Genomic DNA, 23,839 nt, shown 5'->3' with positions numbered 1-23,839 from the left:
TTTTCCAGAGCGTAAGATGTAGACTGAAATTCATTTGAGTTCATAAAACACACGTAAATGCGCAGGTCAGAGAAATTTGCGTATGAGTGATTTTTATGAAAAAGCTTGAATCGTTTACTATAATTGTGTTCCTGGGCAGCACAGTGTCCAGCTACGCATCACTGTCCAGAGAAACAGAAAGAAGTCTGCTTATGGTCAACATCGGAGATTATGGAGGAATGTTTGTAAAATATTTACATGTTTCGGGTGTTCCTTAAGAGTTGAAGATAGTTTACTTCCTAGTCCAAACCTCCCGCAGGACGACGGGGGATGGGAGCGGGCAGGGTTTGAACCCGGGACCATCGATAAATCCAAACGACAGTCCAGCGCACGACCAGGCAGCGAGGACGTAAGCATCTTCTTTTTTGAAGTAACATTTCATTAGGTCTCTCCGCCAACCAACACAAAATTAATGTCTATTAAGCTGTGGTCCTCACCACACTCTTGTCGGGCTCTGAAACCTGGGTTCTGTACAGGCGGTATATAAGGCTCCTCAAAATTTTCCATCAAAGGTGTTTGCGCTTCGAAATGGAAATACGCTGGCTAGACTACCTTACAAACAATCATGTTCTGTTTAGGCCGGTGTGGATAGGCACTACTTACTGTTCGAAAGCTGCAGTAGTCTGAAACAACTGCCAAACGGGGGATGACCGATCTTTTTTTTTTTTTTTTGTAGCGAGTTTAAAGGGAGAATAACATAGAACCCTCCCCCCCCCCCCCACTCGAAGCGCCACGAAAATCAAATCAGGAGTCATTTTGCAGCCCCTGGCATAAAGGAGGCAGCTAGCAGCCTGTAAAAGAGACAGCTGGAGAGCGGGCACGAAGCTAGCGGGATACACATTTAAGACTCATGAAAATAGGGCCTTTGCCGAAGAGAGGCGCAGACGACGTAAAGACAATTTACTTGGACCACCTGAAGACAACGGCTTTGTCTGCGTTGGATGTAAAATATGTAGGTCGCTAGTGGGTCTGTGTGTTCACGTGAAATATTGTACTTATCTTTAAATTTTCGGAAACGAAGACAATGCCATTTGTCATTGGGGGTTTTCACACCAAAAGTTAATCACAGTAATCTGCTCTTTGTCTACTTTTTGATTTTAATACATCGTGTACGTCTTTAAGCTATAAATACAGAAAGAGAAAAAATAAAGAGAAAGCAATATGATGAAGTGTTGTGGAGATATAATGGAAGCTAAATAAAAAGAAGAAGAACGAGTGAGATTTTGAAATAGACAATTTTGAGAAGTTGCCAATTAAATAATAAAAAATAATTTGTGCCACATGTAGAAAAATTGAGAAATTTTATTCTTAAACACAAAAAAATAAAAATAAAATAATAATAATAAAATAAATTAAAAAAAAAATTCCATAATAGTTTTCCCTATTAGAACCTCAAAGTAGGCATATAATATTTTTTTTATTATTTGAGTCAATGGCAGTCCTGGAACAATGTCTATTGTTTTTAATATTTAAAACTTCGGAACAAAGTTTTTACATTTGTTGTTGTAATACCATAGAATTGTTTTTTTTTTTTTTTTTTTTTTTTTTGCAATGTATCTTTTGGAGAAGAAAATGGGAATAAAAATTAAAAATTATTTGTAATATTTAGCACTTGTCACAATTTTTTTTCAGACAACGCTAATAAATGTTTGTATTGCGGAGTAGTCTTTTATAAAGTTTATTCGATTGTTAGTAAGAATTATAATTTGTTTTTTTTTTTCCAACAAAAAAGAAGCTCGTTCTATGAACAATCCATCAATTTAACAATGTTACGATAGGCTACCACTTTAGACACGGGTGAGCTACTTTGATGAAAAGTTATACTGGTCAGTGGTCACAGACTATCCATAATAGGAAAGGACCTGTTGTAAATTATTCATCGTTGGACACTTTCGATAAATTTCTTTCATATTAATAATTGGGGGGGGGGGGAGGTGGCAGAGTGGTTAAGCGCTTGGCTTCCGATCTGGGGTCTTGGGTTCGAATCTACTTAACTCTAATGGGTACCTGAATTCAGTTGGGAAAAGTAAAGGCGTTTGGTCTTTTGTGATGACCACATGACAATCTGCTCGTAAATCGTTGAATTTAAATCATCTGCACTTTATATCGCAACTTCTGAAAGAGGAACTAATAGTTTCTAGTTTTAATAAAGATTCTCATCGTGAGTTGAGCAAAAAACTGGCAGTTAGAATATATCTTATTAAAACATTATAATTATATACACCACAGTGTTCCTTTACAGTAAGTTTCGGACCTCAGCTGATGATATATATTAGAAAGTGATTCCAAAGTGGAAAAACAAAACTTTTCCTTCTTAGAACTCCCGTTTTGTGTGTAATGTGTTGTTGTTTTTTTTTTTGTAATAATCGTTCATGTACATTTTAATATAAAAAACATTGATAAATGCTATCAACAACGAAAATTTGGTAGGGGCATAGACACATATTTTATAGTAGTGTTACTACTGTTACTTAGATTTAGATCCTCTCGCGCCTTTCGCGCATTGGATCGTTGGACTGCAAGCTGTCTTTATAAAGATCTGTCACTGGCAGTGTCCACTGCTCTGAGGTCCTCCATGAAAAAGTGTGGTGCCAAGTTATACATACAAGGACCTCCCTGTTTGCACTTTCCTTGTAGGCTATTGGTGTCAATGTCATTGCAATTCTTGGTAGGCCATTCTGTCGGAGGACATATCCCGCAAACGCCATGCAACGCTTGGTCACATCCTCATTAAGTGGTCGAGTCCCAGTTTGGCATACGATTTCTTTGTTTGAGACCCGATCTCTGTAACTCCGCCATCTGCCGGTCCCAAACCCGGGTGAGAAAGGAGGGGGGGGGGTAGGCGTGGGGCTTGCGACCCGACCCTGTAAAACCTCAATTGCTACATTGCTTGGTTTGGAGATGGAGACTCAAAAAGCTAACTGCACAAGGTGACGTCATCTCCAGTGACCCCTCCCCCCCTTGCTTATAAAATCGATCCATCTGTTAACTGCTAAGTCTTGATTTAGTCTTAAACTTAACGCACATGAAACAGTTCCCTTTAAGATGTTCGCACCACGGTGTGCAAAAAAAGTATCGCAGAAATCGCTGTTCGTTTTTCAATACGTCACTACTTTTGAACTTTCAACTACCATACATGTAGGCTCTGTCCAAACCTTACATTGCTTACAGTGGTAGCAAAAAAAAAAGAAAAATTCGAGGGCAGGGCAGCCGGAAAGAATGTTCAATGTTGGAGCGGGGTGAAGGTATAATTATGATGAAAAATTCAATGGGAAACACTTAAGGGCAGACAAAAAGGTTTATAAGACTTGACAGCGTGGAGACAGGCATTTGACAGCTCGACCCTCATAGGGTAGTGAGGGTCAGATTAGCCAGATATGTTTGTTTGAAAGGAAAGAGGTGGTGGAAGCAGTCCAAAGCCTTTCGCTATATAGACGCATATTTATATAACAATGATATTTATTTTATTTTATCGTATTTATCAGATGTTTCTTGATGCTTATCTATTTTATTCAATGACCCCTTAACTTAGCCAGTTTGATATATATTGACAATAATTACATTACTTTCGTTTTTTTTTTTTTTAGTGCCCCAAAAGGTGGAGTAACCACCATAGTTTTGCGTGGTCTGTCAGTCCGTCCGTCCGTCCAATTTAGATCGCAAAAACTAGAAAAGATATTGAAAATCCGATATCATGATATTATAGATCTTGCAAAGTTCTGGTGCCCAGCTACTTTTTTATTCTGAAAGCGAACCGTTTAATTGTTTAATTAAGTATGCAGCTAGCTTTTTCATGAAAATACAACATTCGCTTACTAATAGTAAAAAAAAAACAAAAACAAGGGAGACATTACTAGTAAGAGTGGCAATTTTTCTGTAAATTTTAAAAAGATTTATGCAAATGTTTTTGCTTTTTTTTTCTATCTAAAGTATAAACAATGTAATTATAATATTAATAAATCTCTGTACGGTATTATATCGTCAGTCGGCCTAACAATACAATAATATCGGCAACCATTTCGATACGCACACGTCTGTATTGACGGAGATAGGGTTGGGGTTGTTGATAGTTTGCAGGGTGAAAATATTGAAACCTGCCTTTTTAACTGCTGAGTAGACCAATTGGTGGGCCAATTCTGAGTTGCTCTCTTTGTGACCTTGTTTGGTTTTATACACGTTTCGGACGTTCATTCAAAAATGAATATTATTACATCGTAATTCATATTTCATGCAGGACAGAATGGTTCGAATTACCATCAGCCTATCATACAAATGTCAGAAAATGAATAAGTCATAAATATATCTTACAATATATGTTTATTTATTTAAAAAAAACATATATAACTTATTAACACTAATACATTTTATTAAAACATTCTTATGTAATTTTATTTCGAAGATTTAGTCAATAATAATTTGTGGACAGTAAGCTTGTAAAGTGCTTTAGTAATATTAACATTTCAATATGAATTTTGTAGCAATCAAGGTCTCTGGGAGTTGGGGAGGCCGGAACTTAGACTAAGACTGCTTTATTGATCCTTACGGAAATTTGTTGTGATTACAAGGACTCTTTTCTCATATAAAGACAACACAACAGAAAAATACACATAAATACACATAAATACAACAGACATCCGGCTGGATGTAGCACTGGACTAATTGTCCCGAAGTTAACACAGGGTTCAGTGATGGTGGTGTAGATCGTTGTAATGACCACACAGCACCATCGTAAACAGGCTCTATAGATCTTTAGGTCTCGATAGGGAACTTTTTTACATCCTATGTATTGGAAATGTTTTTCTATTTACCTTATAAGTACTAACTAAATCTGTGGAGGGTAAAAGAAAAAGTTTATTCATTCGTAACATACAATCAAAGCATCTAAATATTGCAAATCGAATTTCTTTAAATGTCCCTTTTGTTAAAAGCTCTGTGACTGACCTCAGTCATCAAATCCATCACATGCTACACTACTCGCCCACAACCAAGTCAACCCTTTACCCCGGCCACTCACTAACTTTTCTGTCACAGCCACCCACCCTTCGAACTTCCACCCCTCCCCAACCCACCCCTTTGTGCCCTGACTGAGAAGAAAGACGATGCCTGATGTGAAAAGTCATTATCTCAGCAATTTTTTAGGTTAAGGCTGAAGGCAGGGGGGAGGGAGTACGTGACTCTGGATGGTGCCACTCCGGCCGGGTGAAAGGTTCATATAGCGGTCCTGACAGCTGGACTCCTCAGAGCCTCCTGTACCTGAGAAGTGCACGGAGTTTCACACTGGTAAGTACTTGTTCTACTTACAAAACAACCGATCAGCCCAATAGCCATTCATTGCGGTCTGCTATTTAACATTCGTTTTTTTCTAAAATAATAATTTGTTTTAGGCCTGAGTATGATTTTTTATTTACGTTATATCTTGACGTATTAACTTGCATATGTAAACGAGAGCTAGTCTTACACCCCGGACCCCATTTTAAAATCATTATTTCGTAGCAAGGGGACAGACGTGTGGCTTTGCTTTCTCAGCGTTTTTTTTTCCAATATAACTATGGTTTAAAACAATCATAATAGCATTGATATATTAACATCCACAGCTTACAAAAGCGTTTATTTACCTGAGGTACGCATACTCCTGTTAGATGGGGGTAGTAGGGGACGTACGTTTCTAAAATGTAATAAAAAAAAAAATTAAAAATATAAAATAAATTTAATAGAAAAAGAAAGGAAGTCTTTAGTAAGTGGTTGACTAACTTTAGATGATGACCCCCCCCCTTTTTTTCCCCCCCCCCCCTCGAGAACTAAGTAATCTAGAAAAGAGTGACTAATTCGGATGTAACATAAATTTAAAAAGAATCAAGATATACATAGATCAATATAGTTAGTTTTGTTATTTAAAAAATAAAAATTCAGTAGTAAGCTTTAAATATTACCTGCTTGATATTTTGTTTTTAATACGATTTCATTTTCAATATCAAAGGGGGAGAACTGAACATAATGAAGAAAAGTACGGCGCAAGCTGTGATTGGCTTCGTCTTCTTCAGCGTTGGTGAGTACAAAATACAAAGTACAAGACTACCGGTACTTAATCCTAAAAACTAAAAACATAACATATAGATTCTAGATGTAGATCTAGATTAAAAAGAAAAGCGAATACACTGTTATACACCATAGATTGTATACTATATCAAGATCTAGATCTATATAATAGTTAATGATAGAGATCGTTCAAACTGATCATGTCCTGTTTAGATCCAAATTACCGAGCCAGTAGGGACTGGCATTAACTATTTAAGCCATGGCTCAGTATTTGGCTGGCTCAGTGGCTGTGGTAGTGGTACACTTAAAATAAAATAGCGGAAAAAAGTAATAAAATTATAATAAATTAACCGATATGTTAAATATGTACACAACACAATACTGTAGTAGTACAGTAACAGTGCCCGGCAGTGGTTAGTGTATTACCTTGAGCCCTCTGAGTTCGAATTCAAGTCATACAATTTAAAAAAAAAAGGCCGATCATGGAAACATTAAGTTGAATAACACAGATACACCCCTCTTTCACCCCCCCCCCCCCGCCCCCCTTTTTCTTTCCAAACTGGCTGCCTGGTTGTGCGGTTTGCACGCTGGACTGTCGTTCAGATTTATCGATGGTCCTGGGTTCAAACCCTGCCCGCTCCCATCCCCCGTCGTCCTGCGGGAGGTTTGGACTAGGAAGTGATTATCTTCAACTCTGAAGGAACATCCGAAACATGTAAAACATTTTACAAACAACAAACTGGCCCAGACAAGTGATACTGATAGGATCATAGAGTATTGAGAAAGCTCAAAGCATGAAATTGGGCTAAAGAAAAACAGTTGGTAAAAATATTTCTAATCAAACAGATTTATTATTGTTAGTCTAGATCTATTAAAAATTTAATCACATGACATATTCAAACTAATTGATACAATTACACTTAATAAAAAAAAGCTATAATAATAATATAAGCTTTGCTTTTGAAAAAGTATTTTTAAAATATTTTCCTTGTCTTACTTCATCTCATAAAATAATACACTTCATTCCATTTCTTCAGTCTGTCTTGAGTTAATCAAAGCAGACAGTGATGGAGTCCAATTTGTTAACGCTGAATGGAAAAGACCAGAGAAAGAACAGCAGGGAAGTCACTCATGTGTTGCTAGGCGACTCGAAGACAACAGTGAAGAAGTAACATGCAAAACAGAGGTACTGTTCAGACAAAAGCCACCAGCTGAGTATGCCAGCAAGATCAAGAGCATCAAAAACAAGCTGAAGCAGCTAGAGTCACAGTTTGATGACTGTAGGCTAGAGAATGAGCGTAAAGACAGGCTCATTCAGCTGCAGATCAACTTGACTGGTAAATAGTGTTGTATTTAAGAGTTTAGGACATGTTTAACATATTCTGATAAGAGTGTAGTTATTTTTCTGTTTAAAAGCTATTACAAAATTATCTTTTATTGTTTTAACAAAAAAAAAACAACTATTCAATACATGAAAGAAATGAAGGCTTGTATAGATCCAATAGCTGATAATACTAGGTTGAAAAGTATTTGCTAATTAGTAGTTAGTAATTAAATTAGCATTCAATATTTATAAATTGGTCATATTCTTTTCTATTTTTCTTTCAAAATATTTTTGACCTGAAAGTTTTTTTTCTATGGCCCAAAGCACAAATTAAACATTAACCATAAAATACTTAACTTTAGAGACAACTTGTTTAAAATCTACTTTGACTAGTTATTTATTCTTTTCTTCATTTTAAATTTCTAAAATTTGTTAAGCATCTTCGCTTTTCATAGGGCTCAACTTAATTTGATCATTAAATATTTGAAATTTAAACAGTTCTATATACGTTAAATCATTATTAGTATTGTCTAAGGCTCAACTATCTTTGGCTAACATTTTATGAGGGTTTACTTGGGGCAGTAGCATCACTAGCTTTTTACTTTCCTCATTGGATATTAAGTCTTGTTAAGCTGTTTGCATTGAGAAGGTTCTCAAATTCCATGTAAAGAAAGTTACATTCTGATCTACCATCATTCGAACAATATAGGGTCTAATTTGATATGTCTCAGGCTAAATTTAACTAATGAATTAAGATTTTTTTGGTGATGTTGAGATTTTATAGATAATTGTATTTTATAGATAATTATATAATTTCTTTTTATTTAGATATATATCAACTTTATGTATTTATATTTTTCTTTCTCATATCCACAGATACTATTCACAAGCTTATCTCTGAGAGGTAATTGTAGTTTTATAAATGAATCATTCAGTTAATATTTAAATCATCAATAATTAAATATATTTAATTTACAGATCTCCACTAAAACTATTAATTTTATTACCCCTGCAAACATTTGCTTACATTTTTAAGTTTCCAGCTAATCAAGCTGATGACCTCTGTATAATTGTGCAACATTAATATTAAATCACTTAACATCCATATAATCTTAGAATTAAAGAATGTTAATTTAACCACTTCAAATGGTAACATCCACCTGTCAATCAATCTGTTTGTGTAAGTTTAATTGATTTCAGTATATTATTTTTTTAATCTCCATTATTTCAATATTTTTACAGTGACATCAAGGCTCTTGAAAGCTCATGGAATAAACTCACTGCTGGTGCTGATGGCAGAACCACATTTGGAAACAACCTTGTTCTCTGGTGAGTAGGTCTTGTGACTCAATTATATAGAAGTATTACATAGACGTAATTCTTTTTATTGTGGAACAATGCTCCTCTTGTACCATTGACATTTAGTCAAAATGCTTGTTTGCTTAATGTTGGTCAGAAAAGCTGTACACTTTAAATGTTGATAATTATATCCTAGGATGTTGGATAATGTCCCCAACATGCGTGAAAGATTTGTCAAGTTCAATGCTCACCAGTCTGATGAGGCTCTGAAAAATGATGCTGAGTTCATTAAGCAAGTGAAACTCATCGTCGGTGGTCTTCAAACCTTGATTAGCAATTTGAACAACCCAGGACAGCTTCAGGCTTCCATTGAGCACCTTGCTGATGTCCATTTGCACATGAAACCAAGCATTGGGTTGGAATATTTCAAGGTAAATCTTTGTGTAGAGTTAATATTAAATCACTACAATTGTGTTTAATTTAGAAAAAAAAAATCACCTTAAGATCAAGAGGTTGGAAAACTACTTGTTCCTGTGACTGAAGGTTAACTTTACTTTGACCTGCTTTTCAGCTTAGGTTTTCCTAACAGTTAAGTTGATTCAGGATTTTTTTTTTCTTGTATTGATTTTGTATAGCGCTTCTTTCATTCTATAACATTCTCCATGCCGTATACATTCATTTTGTTCAATGAAGATGTGGGGGAAGGAGGTTCTAGGTGAAATGTTTCCGTGCTGTCTTTAGGTACTCAGCAAACAAGCTTGATTTGGGATTCTTCTTCTTCTAGCCAGCTTTTTTGCTGCTGAGCTGTTAGTTCTTTTGCAGACTGTGCCAAGGAAAAAATAGTGTGCTGTTCTCTTCAGTTGTTCAGCACTGCCGTACAGAGTGTTGGTTATATTGGGCTGTGGTGGTAGTAGGGTCTGCCTAAGGTGGATTAGAAAAGGGGCATTCAAAGAGGATATGGTTTATGGTTTCATAAGAGTGGGTGCAGTGTCTACAAAGGGGGAGTTGAGTGGGATTTATTTTGTTAAGATAGGAATTGGGATTCAAACTCAGGCCCCCTTGATAAGTAGCCAAGCAGTTTAAGCCATTCAGCTGCACATTAAATTTTGAAATTAAAATTCAGTACCACCATCGGCATTGGTCAGAGAGCACTTGACACTATTGAAACCCACAAAGACAATTTTGTTCAAAGATATAAATATGTCATGTGTTTGTGTTTTCCAGCCACTACAAGAGAACATTCACAGCTTCATTGAGAAAACTCTTAATGTTGATCATGGTGATGAGGCTCCTAAAGCCTGGACAAATCTTCTGACTGCCTTCAATGAAGTCCTAACTAGCTGTAAGTAGTTATTTCTATTCAATGACCTATTCAGAGTGACTGAACATTTATTGAGTCAACGATATAGATAATGATTCCAAGCAGGAAATACATTTTCAAAATGCTGTTAAAAAATCATTATGTATGAAAATAACATTTAAAAAAATTATAATTAAAAAAATTAGAACTGTATAAGATTAAATAGTCTTTCAAAACTGAATCATTCTTGAAACTTTGTCCACAGATGCTAACTACCAAATTGGCCTCTCAGACACGTAAGTTAATGCTTACTACTTGTTTGTTAGTTCCATAATATATCTGACTGAAAAAGTTTCAATTTGAAACCTAGTACTTTATAAAAAGATAATAAAAAGGCATTAGTGGTAGTTGTAATAAATATAATTGTCACATGATAGTAATTTGTATTACACAGTGACAAAGTAGCTCTTGAAAGTTCCTGGAGCAGACTTACAGCTGGAGTCAATGGCAAGAGAAATGCTGGAGTCAGGCTTGTTCTCTGGTAATATATAAAGTAAAATTTTTAGTATTAATATTATGTATTGTTGAGAATTACAATATATTTACAGATTGAAATAATCTCATTTGCTTTTTGAAATCCACAAAACAGGATGTTCAACAATGTCCCAGACATGCGCGAACGTTTCACCAGATTCAATGCTAAACAGTCTGACGAAGCCCTGAAGACAGATGCTGAGTTCCTTAAACAGGTTGATGTCATCATAGGAGGTTTTGAGACTTTGATCAACAACTTGAATGATCCCACTTTACTTCAAGATCGCCTTGAGAGCTTGGCTGATGCCCATCTTGAGAAGAAACCTGCCATTGGTGTCAGTTACTTTGGGGTATGTTTAACTCTTTCTCTCTGTAATTATTTTCCACGTCCCGATAGAATGATTGTTGTGTTTCACTACCCTGTTATGATCAAACTTCAATAACTTTTTTGTATGTAATCAGGAAATGTTATATTAGGTATGTAATTATAGAAGAATGCATGCTCTTTTTATATAACACAAATTAAAGTTATAAAACCAAAAATTAATTAAATTTAAAGGGGTCAAAGCAGATAGGAGTGAAAGAGTTAAAGGGCTGCAATAATGCAGAAGAATATTCTTAGTATACCTAATAATATTTTATGAATGTTAGATAAGAATTAAAGACTGTGTCAATAATGATGTTAAATTTAAAATGCCAAATTATATTGTTTTGAAGAAACATACATACACAGTCATTTAAAAAAGAAAAATTATATAAGGTCTCAAAATATACAAACAGAGTAATTAAAAGGAAAAACAAATTGTACAAGGTCTCAAAATAAATATTTTTCATTGCTCATTTGAATAACTCTATTAAAAATAAAATTAGTTTACTATCCGATGTCATGTGTAAATCTACATCAGGCTACATTATTTTTATATTTTCACCTTCACTTATCCAGAAGTGTGCTGAAATTGATCTGCTGACCAAATCTCAACATTCCTCTTGTATTTTGCTATTCTTAGCATCTCATCCAGTTTATGGTCTGCCTACTATTTGATATTGTCTTTCATTACATTTTTTTCTTTCTTTTCTTCTTCTGCTTTTGTTCCTTGTTCATAAGTTACAGATGTTCCGTTTTATGAAGGGATAGCTTTAAGTTATAACATTTTTGTTTTTGTATAAGTCATAATCTGTTTATAAAACTTCATTATTTTTTAAAGCTAGATTTCTTTTTAATTATTAGAAAATAATGATTTCCCAATACTAATGTTTAAATTAAGCCTTGTCCAAAGCATACTTTTACGTTTACAAGAATTATCATCTTCTACTTGACAATGTTTCCAGCCACTCCAGAAAAACATCCACCTTTTCATTGAGAGTGCTCTAGGAGTCGGATCTGACAGTGATGAAGCCAAAGCTTGGACTCATTTGATTGCAGCCTTGAACAAAGTCATCAAGGATCGTAAGTTGTGCAATTTGTATACAATGTGGTTGATATTTATTTGATTCACTGATCAAGACAGATTATATAATCAAAGGGCAATAACTCAAAACACTAATATATTAACTTGTAGTCTATCTAAATAAACTGATATTAATTTAATAAGACCAGACTGTGTGTACTGGTATATTGCAATCAAAAACACAACCTTAGTCATAGAAGTAATAAAAATTATTTTATTTTTGTTTCTTTGTCTGTCTGACTAATATTTTTAGGGTAATTTATTAGGATGTAATTATCTTCTTTTTTGAAGTAGCGTCTTTAATATATAAGGATCTATACAAATAAAAGTTAATCAAAAACACATGTTGATTTTTTTTCTGAAATTCTTTTTCACAGATGCTATCCACAATCTTGGTCTGTCTGACATGTAAGATTGTTTATTTTTCTTTTAGTTTGGGTCAATTCATTTTTTAATGTCAGCAATTATTTGTGACCTATTTGATTTTATGATTATGAATTTATTCTAAAGGCATAGTTCAGTCTAGCTTGGTAATACAATTCATGCTAAGAACTGAGATTACCCAACTGTGTTTAAACTGCCATTACTCACATTAATATAAACACCTCATTTTGTGTTTATGTATATTTTAGTTGGCTTCATATACTAAAGCCTTTAACAAATCCCATTAAAGTAATGTTTATTGTCTATAACTACAGTGACAGGGAAGCTCTTGGTAGCTCATGGAGTCAGTTGACTGCCAGTGCTGGTGGAAGTAAGAACGCTGGAACCAACTTGGTTCTCTGGTGAGTCGCTAGTGATTTTAGGGCTAATGTTTCAGTGTCTTTAACTTCTTCATCTGATAAACTGAAAAGACTATATTTCAATATGATCTACTAAATTTTAATCATAAAGAAAATTTAATTACAAAAATTTTTTTATTACCAATAGGATGCTCCAAAATGTTCCCAACATGCGTGATAGATTCACCAAGTTCGATGCCCGCAAGCCTGATGACGTTCTGAGAAAGGATGCTGAGTTTGTCAACCAAGTAAACCTGATCACCAGTGGTCTAAAGTCATTGCTCAACAATGTCAACAACCCCATCAACTTATATGAGGCTATTGTCCGACTTGCTGATGCTCACTTAAACCTGAAACCAAGAGTTGGTCTTGAGTACTTTGGGGTAAGTCTTTCTGAATAGTTAGTCAGCTTATATTCTGAGTACACTACTGTATGGCAGTGAGTCAAAGCAAGAGAGAAAGCTAAGCTCATTCCACTTGCACTGCCTCCAACGGATCTTGAAAATCACATAGAAAGAAAAGAATGTGCAATACTGAGATCCTTGCATGAACAGGTATTCCCAGCATCTTTACAGTCCTCATACAACGCCACCTGCACTGTCTTGGACGTGTTCGCCGAATGAAGGACACTCGCATCCGGAAAGTCATTCTCTATGGACAACTCGCGTCTGGTTCAAGAAAAACTGGTTGCCCTCACCTCCATTACTTGGATGTCTCCTGAAGCCATTCCCATGCTTGGGTATAGCTGCAAAGCCGCAGAGGTTCGGATTCAGAGTTTTCATTTCCTAGGTGGGTAGCCTGCCAAGGTCAATGAGTCCCTCCTGCCAGAAGCTTACTGGTATAGGTGCCAGTTGTTTGCCTTTGCCCTTTCTCTTGTCAGTGATAACAGTTCTGCAAGTCCCAATATCTGTTCTACATGTGCAAGCCAGAAGTTAAACTATTTGTTTGGATATGGAGATGCATGCCATTGGAAGAATTTTTATATCCATTACCACTTCCGTGAATAAAACACTTACTGCTAATTTAGTACTAAACCACTTAACATGCTCAGTCATTTCAATATTTGTCTGCAGCCATTGCAGCGCTACATCCACTCATACATTGAGAAAGCCCTTGGTGTGTCTGCTGACAGTGCTGCCGCCAGAGCCTGGACAAACCTTTTGACTGTCTTCAACAATGTCCTTAAGGACCGTAAGTACAAACAAATATTTGAGTTCAGAAGTTTGGCTATAAAGCTGTCTATTCAGCAATACAATTTATGTATTAAAAAGTAAAATTTTATCACTATGTGATAAACGAATAACTATATCGCATATTTTGCATTGGTTAATATGTTGCAAATTTAGATTTGCCGGATTTTATTCTCTATTTGTTATCTGTCTGCAGGTACTTTCCTTAGGATCGTCTCTAACGAGTAAGTTCTTTAGTAATTCTGTTTTATAAATTGTTGCATACAAGCTTACATTAGGCTATATCTGTTTACCAGTTACTGTCACTTAAGTGGACATTTGGAACAAGTATTGTGTAGAAATGAAAAGAAATGACAAGAAATTTCTTAGTGTCTTAATAATAATGTAATCAATTTTTTTTATCATTTAAAATTATATGTTGACTAACAATGACATTTAATTACATTCCTCAAACAGTGACAAGAAAGCTCTTCACAGCTCATGGAACACTTTGGTAAACCAAGCTGGTGGCCAACAGAATGCTGGAATTAAACTTGTTCTCTGGTAGGTATAAATCAATCAGTCAGCCAATCAATCAATCAATCATACACCACATACAAAATGTACACATACTTTGTGTTTCACAACTTTTTTTCATAATTGTTTAATTGATTATTTTGTATGGAATTTAATTAAAACCAGGATGTTTGACAATGTGCCCAACATGCGTGACAGATTCAGCAAATTCAATGCCCACTCCTCTGATGATGCTCTCAAGGCTGATGCTGAGTTCCTGAAACAAGTCAACGTGATCGTGGGTGGCTTGGAGTCCTTGATCAACAATGTGGATGATGCTGATAAACTTCAGGCTGGTGTGGAGAGATTAGTTGATGCTCACTTGCACATGAGCCCAAGTGTTGGTCTGGAATATTTTGGCGTAAGAGTGTACTTTGATTTACTTGAGTAGATAAAAAAAATTTGGGTCATATGTTTAAACCCTTGACATAGAAGTATATGAATACAATGACACAAATATTTAACATAAAAACAAAAGCTTAGTTGACAGTCTAATAAAAACCCTCTCATGTCCTTAGTTTTGGCAATCAAACAAAAACGTATTAGAGTTGGATCAAATCAAATGTCTTTCAGTCTGTGAAAATAATTTTTTTTGCCATGCAAGAGTTTAGACCATGGACCCTTAAGTTGCTTTCTTGTAAAACTCTTTTAAAATTTCACTCTCACTTTAAATCTCTCTATGGCCTCCTTCAGCTGTGAAGCGACTATGGTTCCCCCCTCTCCACGCAGCTGATGTATCCAAAGGAACGGCAGTGCCGATACAGTTTGGGGTCAGATAATCTGTTTAGTTCATGTGTTGAAACATTAAATGTCAACATTTGGAATCTTTTTGGATTACTCTTCATCCTATAATTCTAGAAAGGATTATAAAAATAAGTGGATCTTTTCTTGTATGATATTTGCACACTTAATCATTCAAATGGCTGCAGCCCTTCCCACATTAACTGACCCCATTTGTGTTCTATTTGCAGCCACTTCAACAAAACATTGGATCCTACATCCAGAGTGCTCTAGGTGTAACTGCTGACAGCGCTGAAGCCAGAGCCTGGACACACCTACTGAGTGCCTTCAATGAATTCCTTGCTGACCGTAAGTAGAGATTTAGCTTGACATTTTGACATTTACAAATCAATACACCAGATTTTAAAAATTGTTTTGTGTTGCCAACATTGTGAATGTTACACTAATTACTTAAAAAAAAGAACTAACAATCTGCCATCAGAATTTAAGGACTTAGAGGGTTACTTATTTTTGTTTATATTCAGGTTTTATTTACCTAAAATTACAATTTATAAATAAAAAATACATGGTCATACAATAGTTTCAATATGTTATTTATAGATTTTCATAAATATTTAGAATGTATTTTATTCTTTTCACTATCTAGTATCATGGGTGAATTTCAGTTGTACATGTCTTGATTGATCTTTATTCAGATGTTACAAATCATTTTGTCATTTACAATCTTTAATTAGTCTTCACTATATAAAATACTTCTTTCTAATGTCTACAGATACCATTCAGAAGATTGGACTCTCAGTTACGTAAGTTAGTCTGTCTTATACAAGTTATATCTTATTTATAAATCTAGTCATGCATGTTAAACAATGACTTAAATTCTGAAAAGTCATTGGTTTTCCTGGCTGACTCAGGCAACCCATTCCATGCTCTAATGGCACTAGGGTAGAAAGATCATTTGTATGAATAGGTTCTAGCATATGGAACAAGGAATGTGTCTTTATCTTATCATACTCTTTTTCATTACACCTTGGATGCTACTTAGGGAAATAGTTACATCATATCTTCTTCTATAAGGAATATGTGTACACTGTATTTCTTTCTCGCTTTCTCTTGTTCATTGTTGTTGTTTTTATTAACACTTCTTCAAGCAGATAAGCAAATATGTGATTTTATTAAAACAAAGAGACATATTGTCAGTTAGTCAGTGGAGATAAACATAATACTTGTGTTTATACTATGTTCCATAAACCATTAACTCTTATGTGTGCCACATTTTGATCAAAAGACTTATGATTTTGTTTCAGTGATAGAAAAGTCCTAGAACGTACATGGAACCAACTTATCAGTGGACCTGGTGGTAAAGAGAAAGCTGGCATTAAATTAGTACTATGGTGAGTAAATGTGTTACGCATTGGACACTAGCTGGGGGTACTTCCATCATTCTCACTCAGCCCCTTTCAACTTTCTGTGTAGATGAAACAAATCTCACAACATGATAACTTCCACCACCAATAATTGTACATTTCTTAATTAATTCTTACTTTCCTGTTTAATCCACTGTTTTTTTTTTTGTTAATTAGTTTAAAGCTTCACCATTTTTAGACAAATTTATGAATTTGTTATTTAATAGTCATTTAGTTAGGACCATTGTAATCTTATTTAAATAAGATTTTTATCATTGAAGCATTATTTGCCTTTAGCCTTACTCTACAGTTTTGGAACACTTGAAGATAACCTATGCTTTATTTACACACTTTATTCTTTAAATAATCTATGCATTGGCTACTTATAATTATTAATTTCTAATATTTGATGATGTACTCATGTAAACATTTGGTGTCTTTGTTTTATGTTGTTGACATTCTTGTTTTATTCTGGGTGGCAGGATGTTTGAAAATGTTCCCAACATGCGTGACCAATTCTCCAAGTTTGATGCTCACAAATCTGATGAAGCTCTTTCCAAAGACCCTGAGTTTGTCAAACAAGTGAACAACATTTTCGGAGGGCTAGAATCTATCTTGAACAATCTGAACAAACCAGGTCAGTTGCAGTCCGCTCTGGAACATCTGGCTGATGACCATTTGGACAGGAAACCAAGAATTGGACTTGAATTCTTTGGGGTAATAGTCTTAACTTGTTAATCTAATCATCCTCTAAATTGTTTGAAGACTTGAAAGCAATATATATTAGGCAGTTTCTCAGCATAAAGCTTTATATAATTTTAGTCATGTATGCCAATAGAAGTCATAAATAGCCATTCCTGTATGCTATAGAAAATAAAATAAAACAAACCTTTATCAATATACAAATATATTAAAAATATTCCAAACAAAAAAGGGCAAATATACAATTAGGAGTGTTATATGTTTATTATTATAAACTAATTTTAGTCACTAAGTGGATTTCACATTTTTTGTTTTTTAGAATTTTGAATATAGAATATTTTTGCTCAATTTAAAGGCATTTTAATATACAAAAACCCCTTTAAAAATGATTTTCCAAAAAGTTTTAGAAGTTTAAATTTAAGACTTTTATCTTGACACAGTCTTTATTCTTAAGAACTGATGTTTTCTTTCTTTTCCCTTTCAAACTATTCCAATGTAAAGTTATCGACTCATTTTCCTGAATATCTTGAGTGTTGCTTTCCTTTTACAATACTCTTACCTATAAACTTTACTGTATGTTTCTAAAATGGTGAAGTATGGTTCTCATCTCTGATCCCTTGTTCTCTGTTGGAATTAACCTGTTATCCATGTATCTGCAGCCACTACAAAAGTACATCCACCTCTACATTGAAAGTACCCTGAATGTTGCCACAGGCAGTGAGGAATCTAAAGCCTGGACAAACCTTTTCACTGCTTTGAACAAAGTTATCAGAGATCGTAAGTGGCATTAATGAGTAGGCTTTACTGAGCTGATAGAACTATTTTTCATTTTGACTTTGTACAAATAGCAGGGATTGAACTTAAAATAGTATAGCTACTCATTCTAAGATCTTGTGTTGAGTTCTGGTGGAGTTGCTGGAGTTTTTTTTGTTGTTGAAATTATTGGTTTAGAATAAGGTAGATCCAAATTGATGACAGAAACAAAACTAGTTTAATGATGCCATATTAACAATTGTCTGATAAACTGAATTTATGTTGAATTCTGTAACCTTCAAGAAATGAAATAAATGAAATGAAAATTGTAGACAAGAAGATCTTTCAAGAGTTCATTGATCAATCCTATGATTCAATTTAAAATGAAAGTCATTAAAAATGATTTCAAAACTAATATTGAACTCATATTTGTCCACAGATGCTATCGAAAGACTTGGACTCTCAGACAAGTAAGTTTGTCATGACTGTTTAGTTTTGGTGCCATTACTAGTGATTGTGTCATTCTACTCACACATATTAGGTTACTATAAAATAGCAATACAATAAAAAGCCTAAGAGCTAAAACAGCATATGATAAAATGCAGTCATTGATGAGTCTATTTAGTGTAGAATGTTTGAATACTGGATACACAGCTGGAATGAATGAATGCTGTAACAGACATCTTGTATAATCATGTTCAGGGACAGAAAGGCTCTTGACAGTTCATGGAAGAAACTCAGATCTGGAGCTGGAGGCAGGAACAAAGCTGCAATCAACCTCGTCTTCTGGTAAGTTGTTTCTAAACTTTCAATATAAACATTTATTTCTATTTTGTGAATGATACAAATGTATAAGCACAGAAAATGTAGGTTACATCTAAGACTGTATATTCATACTGCCCTCATTCTTAATCTATGGACAAACCTTAAAATTCAGCAATCCTATTTCTGTCTCTGTAAATATATTTTCCAGACATTTTTTCAAATTTTATGTTTTCTTGCATACAGGATGTTTGAACATGTACCCAATATGCGCGAACAGTTCACCAAGTTTGATGCCCATCAGCCCAACGCTGCTCTTAAGCAAAACCCAGAGTTCCTGGCCCAAGTAGGCCGTATCCTTGGAGGCATTGAATCTCTATTGAACAATCTTGATGATCCAGTTGCTCTCAAGGCCGCCATTGATAGACTCGCTGATGCCCATTTGAGCATGAGCCCCAGAATTGGTCTTGGCTTCTTTGGAGTAAGTTCTTCTACAAATATAAAACAATATGATTAGAATCTGGACGTATTTTAAGAGAAGCGTATGTTAAGATGTCAGGCATATGGGGCAGTTGCCTAAATGTGTAAGCATCCATAAAAATGATTTTAGCATGGAGGATTTTAATATTTACTGTTGATCAAATATATACAGAATTATTTTTTAAAGGTCTTCCTTTATTTTCACTGTTTTTATAAGCCAAGCAAGACAATGGGTTTAATGTCTCTGGTTTAAAGAAGAACATGTGGGTTCAGATTTTTGTGTTTGTAGGTCAAAATGTTTTAAAAAAATCTCTCAACATCAAACTGAAAATCTTGTTTATTCTCTAGCCAGATCTATTTGATTGATTGTTTGTTTTATACTGAATACCAGACCTGCCTACCGTTACGCAAAATGCGTATTCGTTACGCAAAATCTCCCAAAAATGACCGCCAGTACGCAAATACGCATTTAACCCGTCGCGTTACGCATTTCGTATGCTTTTTTTTTTCTCCTCTCTAGACTAGCTTACAAGCGGTCACGGAGGTCACGCTAAGCCCACCTGTGGGGAGAGGGGCGAAACAGAAAAGGTGGGGTGAACACAATGTGCCCAGATCTATACGTTGATTGGTACTTAATAGCAATTAGATGTCTAGAAATGAAGAACGCGTGAGTGAGGGAGTGGCGGGTTGGTACCAGGTTGGTACCGTCAGTTAGCTGATACACCAACGTGACTTTTTTTTTTTGGTAAGTTCATGAGTAGAAATTAATTATGTTGGTGCATTCCTGATTCTCGTATTCATTTGTATAGAAAAAAAAATCGAAGAGCTATCGATTCAAAACACATTGAGTGACATTGTAGATATCTAGTCTAGATCTAGATCTGGATTCTAGATCTACAAAATCTAGATAACTTGTTATATAGGAATAGATCTAGCTCGAGTCTAGCTAGTCATTACGTTATGATTCTCTACATTACCCTACAAACTAGGCTAGTTATAGATTATAGATCTAGAATAGATCTAGTATGATTTAGAATTTAGATTGACTAGATCTAGATCGATAACATCTACTACCAGCTAGTCTAGATCTAGACTAGATTCTTAGTCTTAGACTTAGTATAGAATAGATCAAGTATGAAGGTAGGCCTACGAAAGTTTGGATCTAGCGGATCCACGGCATCGGTAACACTTTTGAGCCCAGATCTAGAGTAGATTATATAAAATTATATTCATTATATAGACATAGATCCAGATCTAGTCTATATATCGTCTGATTCATCTCTATTGATCTAGATTTAGATTGTAGATCTAATCATGACATCTAATATTATATATATATATATAGCCTATATATATATATATATATATATATATATATATATATATATATATATATATATATATATATATATATATATATATGACAAAATAGAGGATCACGTAAGTGTTACGCATTCTGGTGCCAAAATACGCATTTTGACCGTAAGTGTTACGCATTTGGACTTTTTTTTGGTAGGCAGGTCTGCTGAATACTAAGGTCTGTTTGATAGATTGTTTGTTTTATACTGAATACTAAGGTCTATTTCATTGGTTGTTTGTTTTATACTGAGTACTAAGGTCAATTTAATTGATTATTTTATACTGAATACTAAGGTCTATTTGATTGATTGTCTGTATAATGGAAACAAGGAAGATGAAGAAGAAGATTGATTGTCTGTTTTATTCTTGTTGTTAAGTTCTATTTTATTGATTGTCTTTTTCTCCAGCTTAAGTTCTATTTCAGAGTGTCTTATTCTCCAACTAGCTTAAGTTCTATTAGATTGATTGTCTAATTTTTTCTCTAGCTTAAGTTCTATTTGATAGTATGTCTTATTCTCCAGCTTAAGTTCTGTTTGAGAGTCTGTCTTATTCTCCAGCTTAAGTTCTATTTGATAGTATGTCTTATTCTCCAGCTTAAGTTCTATTTGATAGTATGTCTTATTCTCCAGCTTAAGTTCTATTTGAGAGTCTGTCTTATTCTCCAGCTTAAGTTCTATTTGATAGTCTGTCTTATTCTCCAGCTTAAGTTCTGTTTGAGAGTCTGGTTTTATTCTCCAGCTTAAGTTCTATTTGATTGCTTGTTTGTTTTATTCTCCAGCTTAAGTTCTGTTTGAGAGTCTGGTTTTATTCTCCAGCTTAAGTTCTATTTGATTGCTTGTTTGTTTTATTCTCCAGCTTAAGTTCTGTTTGAGAGTCTGGTTTTATTCTCCAGCTTAAGTTCTATTTGATTGCTTGTTTGTTTTATTCTCCAGCCTCTCCAACAGAACATTCATGAGTACATTGAGGAGACTCTTGGTGTCAGTGCTGATAGTGATGAAGCTAAAGGCTGGACTCACCTCTTTGCTGCCTTCAACAGAGTTCTGAAAGAACGTAAGTTTAAATGTAACAGTGTGATTCATGTAGACGTTAATAGTTTCTCAATATTCTAGCTATAGGAAAGAACAAAATTAACATGGAGATAACTTTAAAATATTCAACTTATTAGAATGTAGTGAGATTAAGTTTCAACTAAAACTGTAACATCTTTTTTTAATTGAAAGCTTTTTTTATTTTCATCATTCTTAAGAGTAAATGGATTATAAATAGAATAACCTGTGAATTTAATGATGAAAATGTTTATGAATTATATAATCTCCATTTTAAATGTAATTTCTCTTCAGGTACTGTACTCAAGATCGTGTCAGACAAGTAAGTCATTTTCAATACTCTAGGTCTTAATGTTTCTTATGTGTATGTCTCTGTTGATTTCAAATGTATAAGTTATCAGCATCACAAAAGGAATGCATAAGTTTGCTCGAATCATGTCTTCAGCCTAGAGAAAAAAAAATTATTTTCTGAACATTACTAAAAAAAAAAATAATTTATGGATAACAATGCTGCCATATCCAGTATTGTTTCTTATACTCTGTGAAGTACAATCTTAAGTGTAATTGTTCAATTAAAGATTCATACATAATGGTACAAACTTAACTTTTTTTTTTCTGGATTGGCTGTTTATTTCTTCTATCAAATTAGTTGACTGTGTTTTTAGAAGTTTTTGAGGAAACAAATGTTGACCTAGAAGCTGTGGCCTAACTCACCATGAGATGTTAACTTATATTTTGCATAATTATACAAATTACAGTGAAGGTGCAGCCCTCAAGAGCTCATGGAAATCTCTTGTAGATGCTGCTGGTGACAGGCAGGCTGCTGGAACCAAACTTGTTCTCTGGTAAGTGCTGAGTAGACGCCTTTGTTTATCTGATTCTGTATTTTAGGAAATTTTTGAAACCTTTGACCTCATTGGATGTATAATAGAATAAAAAAACAATACATGATTGCTACCCTACAAACTGCAATTAACTATTCCTTCATTGTTTGTGTAGCCATGGTGTTTAAATAAAAAAAAAAAACAATAATAATAATATACTGTTTAAATAAAAAAAAAAAAAAATTTTTAAAATAATCTTTATTAGCCATAAGCAAAGCAATTTTTAACTTCTTGTCTAACAGTGCATATTTATATTTCAATTCATTTTTCTCAGCATTTTATATTGTTTTTTTTTTAATTATTTTATATTGTTATTTTATATGTGGTATTATTTATTTGAAGGAGTGCAAAATAAAATTTGAGGGAAGCTAATTTACATTTAGAATCTCGGCTAGTTATATGGCTAACATTATGAGGTTCTGCTATCTGTTCATTTAAAACTCATTAACTTTGTTCAAATCTGTGAACTCTTCCAGGATGTTAAACAATGTCCCCAACATGCGTGACCAGTTCTCAAAGTTCAATGCTCACCAGGGTGATGATGCCCTCAAGGCTGATGCCGAGTTCAACAAACAGGTTGAGCGCATCATCGGAGGTCTGGAGTCTTTGATTAACAATGTGGACAATGCTGGTCAGCTTCAGGCCGCTATCGACAGACTTGTTGATGCTCACTTGCACATGAAACCAAGTATTGGTCTTGAATTTTTCGAGGTAAGTTGGCTTTATTCTTATTCAGTACATTGAGATCATGTAAATAACAAAATTTGAATATGGTGATGAGGGCATTATGTAGCCAGAACATCAAGAAAGAAAAACTACTTAACCAAACAAATTTGATATGCTGATTCTGTGTGAATGACTAGTTTCTTTAATAAAAGTCCTTGTCGCCTCTTCAATTCCAAGTTGAAATTCTTGGTTAAACTTGATGCTCCAGAACTTGTACATTTAGACATGAGTATGAAATTTCCATGTTAGGCTTGGAGCTCAAAAATATAAATAGCTTTTGTGAAGGATATGTGGCGTGGTGGCTGAGTGGTGAAGTGCTTGGCTTCCAAACTGAGAGGTCCCTGGTTTGAATCTCGATGAAGACTGGGGTTTTTAATTTCTGGATTTTAAGGACACCCCAGAGTCCACTCAACTCAAAAGGGTACCTGGCCTTAGTTGGGGAAAGTAACGGCTGTTGATCTTTGTGCTAGCCACAT

At 34.5% G+C, this 23,839-nt stretch overlaps 1 protein-coding gene across 1 annotated transcript in view; it reads left to right on the top strand.

The window, feature by feature from the left end:
- The first annotated feature begins 5,214 nt into the window (after positions 1–5,214).
- LOC106077292 (uncharacterized) overlaps positions 5,215–23,839 on the top strand; it is a 33,806-nt gene continuing 15,181 nt past the window's right edge. Inside the window, exons 1-30 of the mRNA XM_056025781.1 lie at positions 5,215–5,319; positions 6,017–6,085; positions 7,113–7,412; positions 8,276–8,303; positions 8,642–8,728; positions 8,895–9,129; positions 9,923–10,040; positions 10,264–10,294; positions 10,453–10,539; positions 10,648–10,882; positions 11,862–11,979; positions 12,358–12,388; positions 12,679–12,765; positions 12,911–13,145; positions 13,836–13,953; positions 14,149–14,176; positions 14,409–14,495; positions 14,634–14,868; positions 15,479–15,596; positions 16,021–16,051; positions 16,553–16,639; positions 17,134–17,368; positions 18,013–18,130; positions 18,546–18,576; positions 18,809–18,895; positions 19,115–19,349; positions 21,640–21,757; positions 22,048–22,075; positions 22,512–22,598; positions 23,114–23,348. Of these exons, the coding sequence (XP_055881756.1) occupies positions 6,034–6,085; positions 7,113–7,412; positions 8,276–8,303; positions 8,642–8,728; positions 8,895–9,129; positions 9,923–10,040; positions 10,264–10,294; positions 10,453–10,539; positions 10,648–10,882; positions 11,862–11,979; positions 12,358–12,388; positions 12,679–12,765; positions 12,911–13,145; positions 13,836–13,953; positions 14,149–14,176; positions 14,409–14,495; positions 14,634–14,868; positions 15,479–15,596; positions 16,021–16,051; positions 16,553–16,639; positions 17,134–17,368; positions 18,013–18,130; positions 18,546–18,576; positions 18,809–18,895; positions 19,115–19,349; positions 21,640–21,757; positions 22,048–22,075; positions 22,512–22,598; positions 23,114–23,348 (3,522 nt within the window). The 5' untranslated portion in view covers positions 5,215–5,319; positions 6,017–6,033. The remainder of the gene's footprint in view (positions 5,320–6,016; positions 6,086–7,112; positions 7,413–8,275; positions 8,304–8,641; positions 8,729–8,894; positions 9,130–9,922; positions 10,041–10,263; positions 10,295–10,452; positions 10,540–10,647; positions 10,883–11,861; positions 11,980–12,357; positions 12,389–12,678; positions 12,766–12,910; positions 13,146–13,835; positions 13,954–14,148; positions 14,177–14,408; positions 14,496–14,633; positions 14,869–15,478; positions 15,597–16,020; positions 16,052–16,552; positions 16,640–17,133; positions 17,369–18,012; positions 18,131–18,545; positions 18,577–18,808; positions 18,896–19,114; positions 19,350–21,639; positions 21,758–22,047; positions 22,076–22,511; positions 22,599–23,113; positions 23,349–23,839) is intronic.

The sequence above is a fragment of the Biomphalaria glabrata genome, chromosome 4, assembly GCF_947242115.1.
Source record: "Biomphalaria glabrata chromosome 4, xgBioGlab47.1, whole genome shotgun sequence".
Classification (NCBI taxonomy): domain Eukaryota; kingdom Metazoa; phylum Mollusca; class Gastropoda; family Planorbidae; genus Biomphalaria; species Biomphalaria glabrata.
This window is presented reverse-complemented; position numbering and strand designations above follow the sequence as displayed.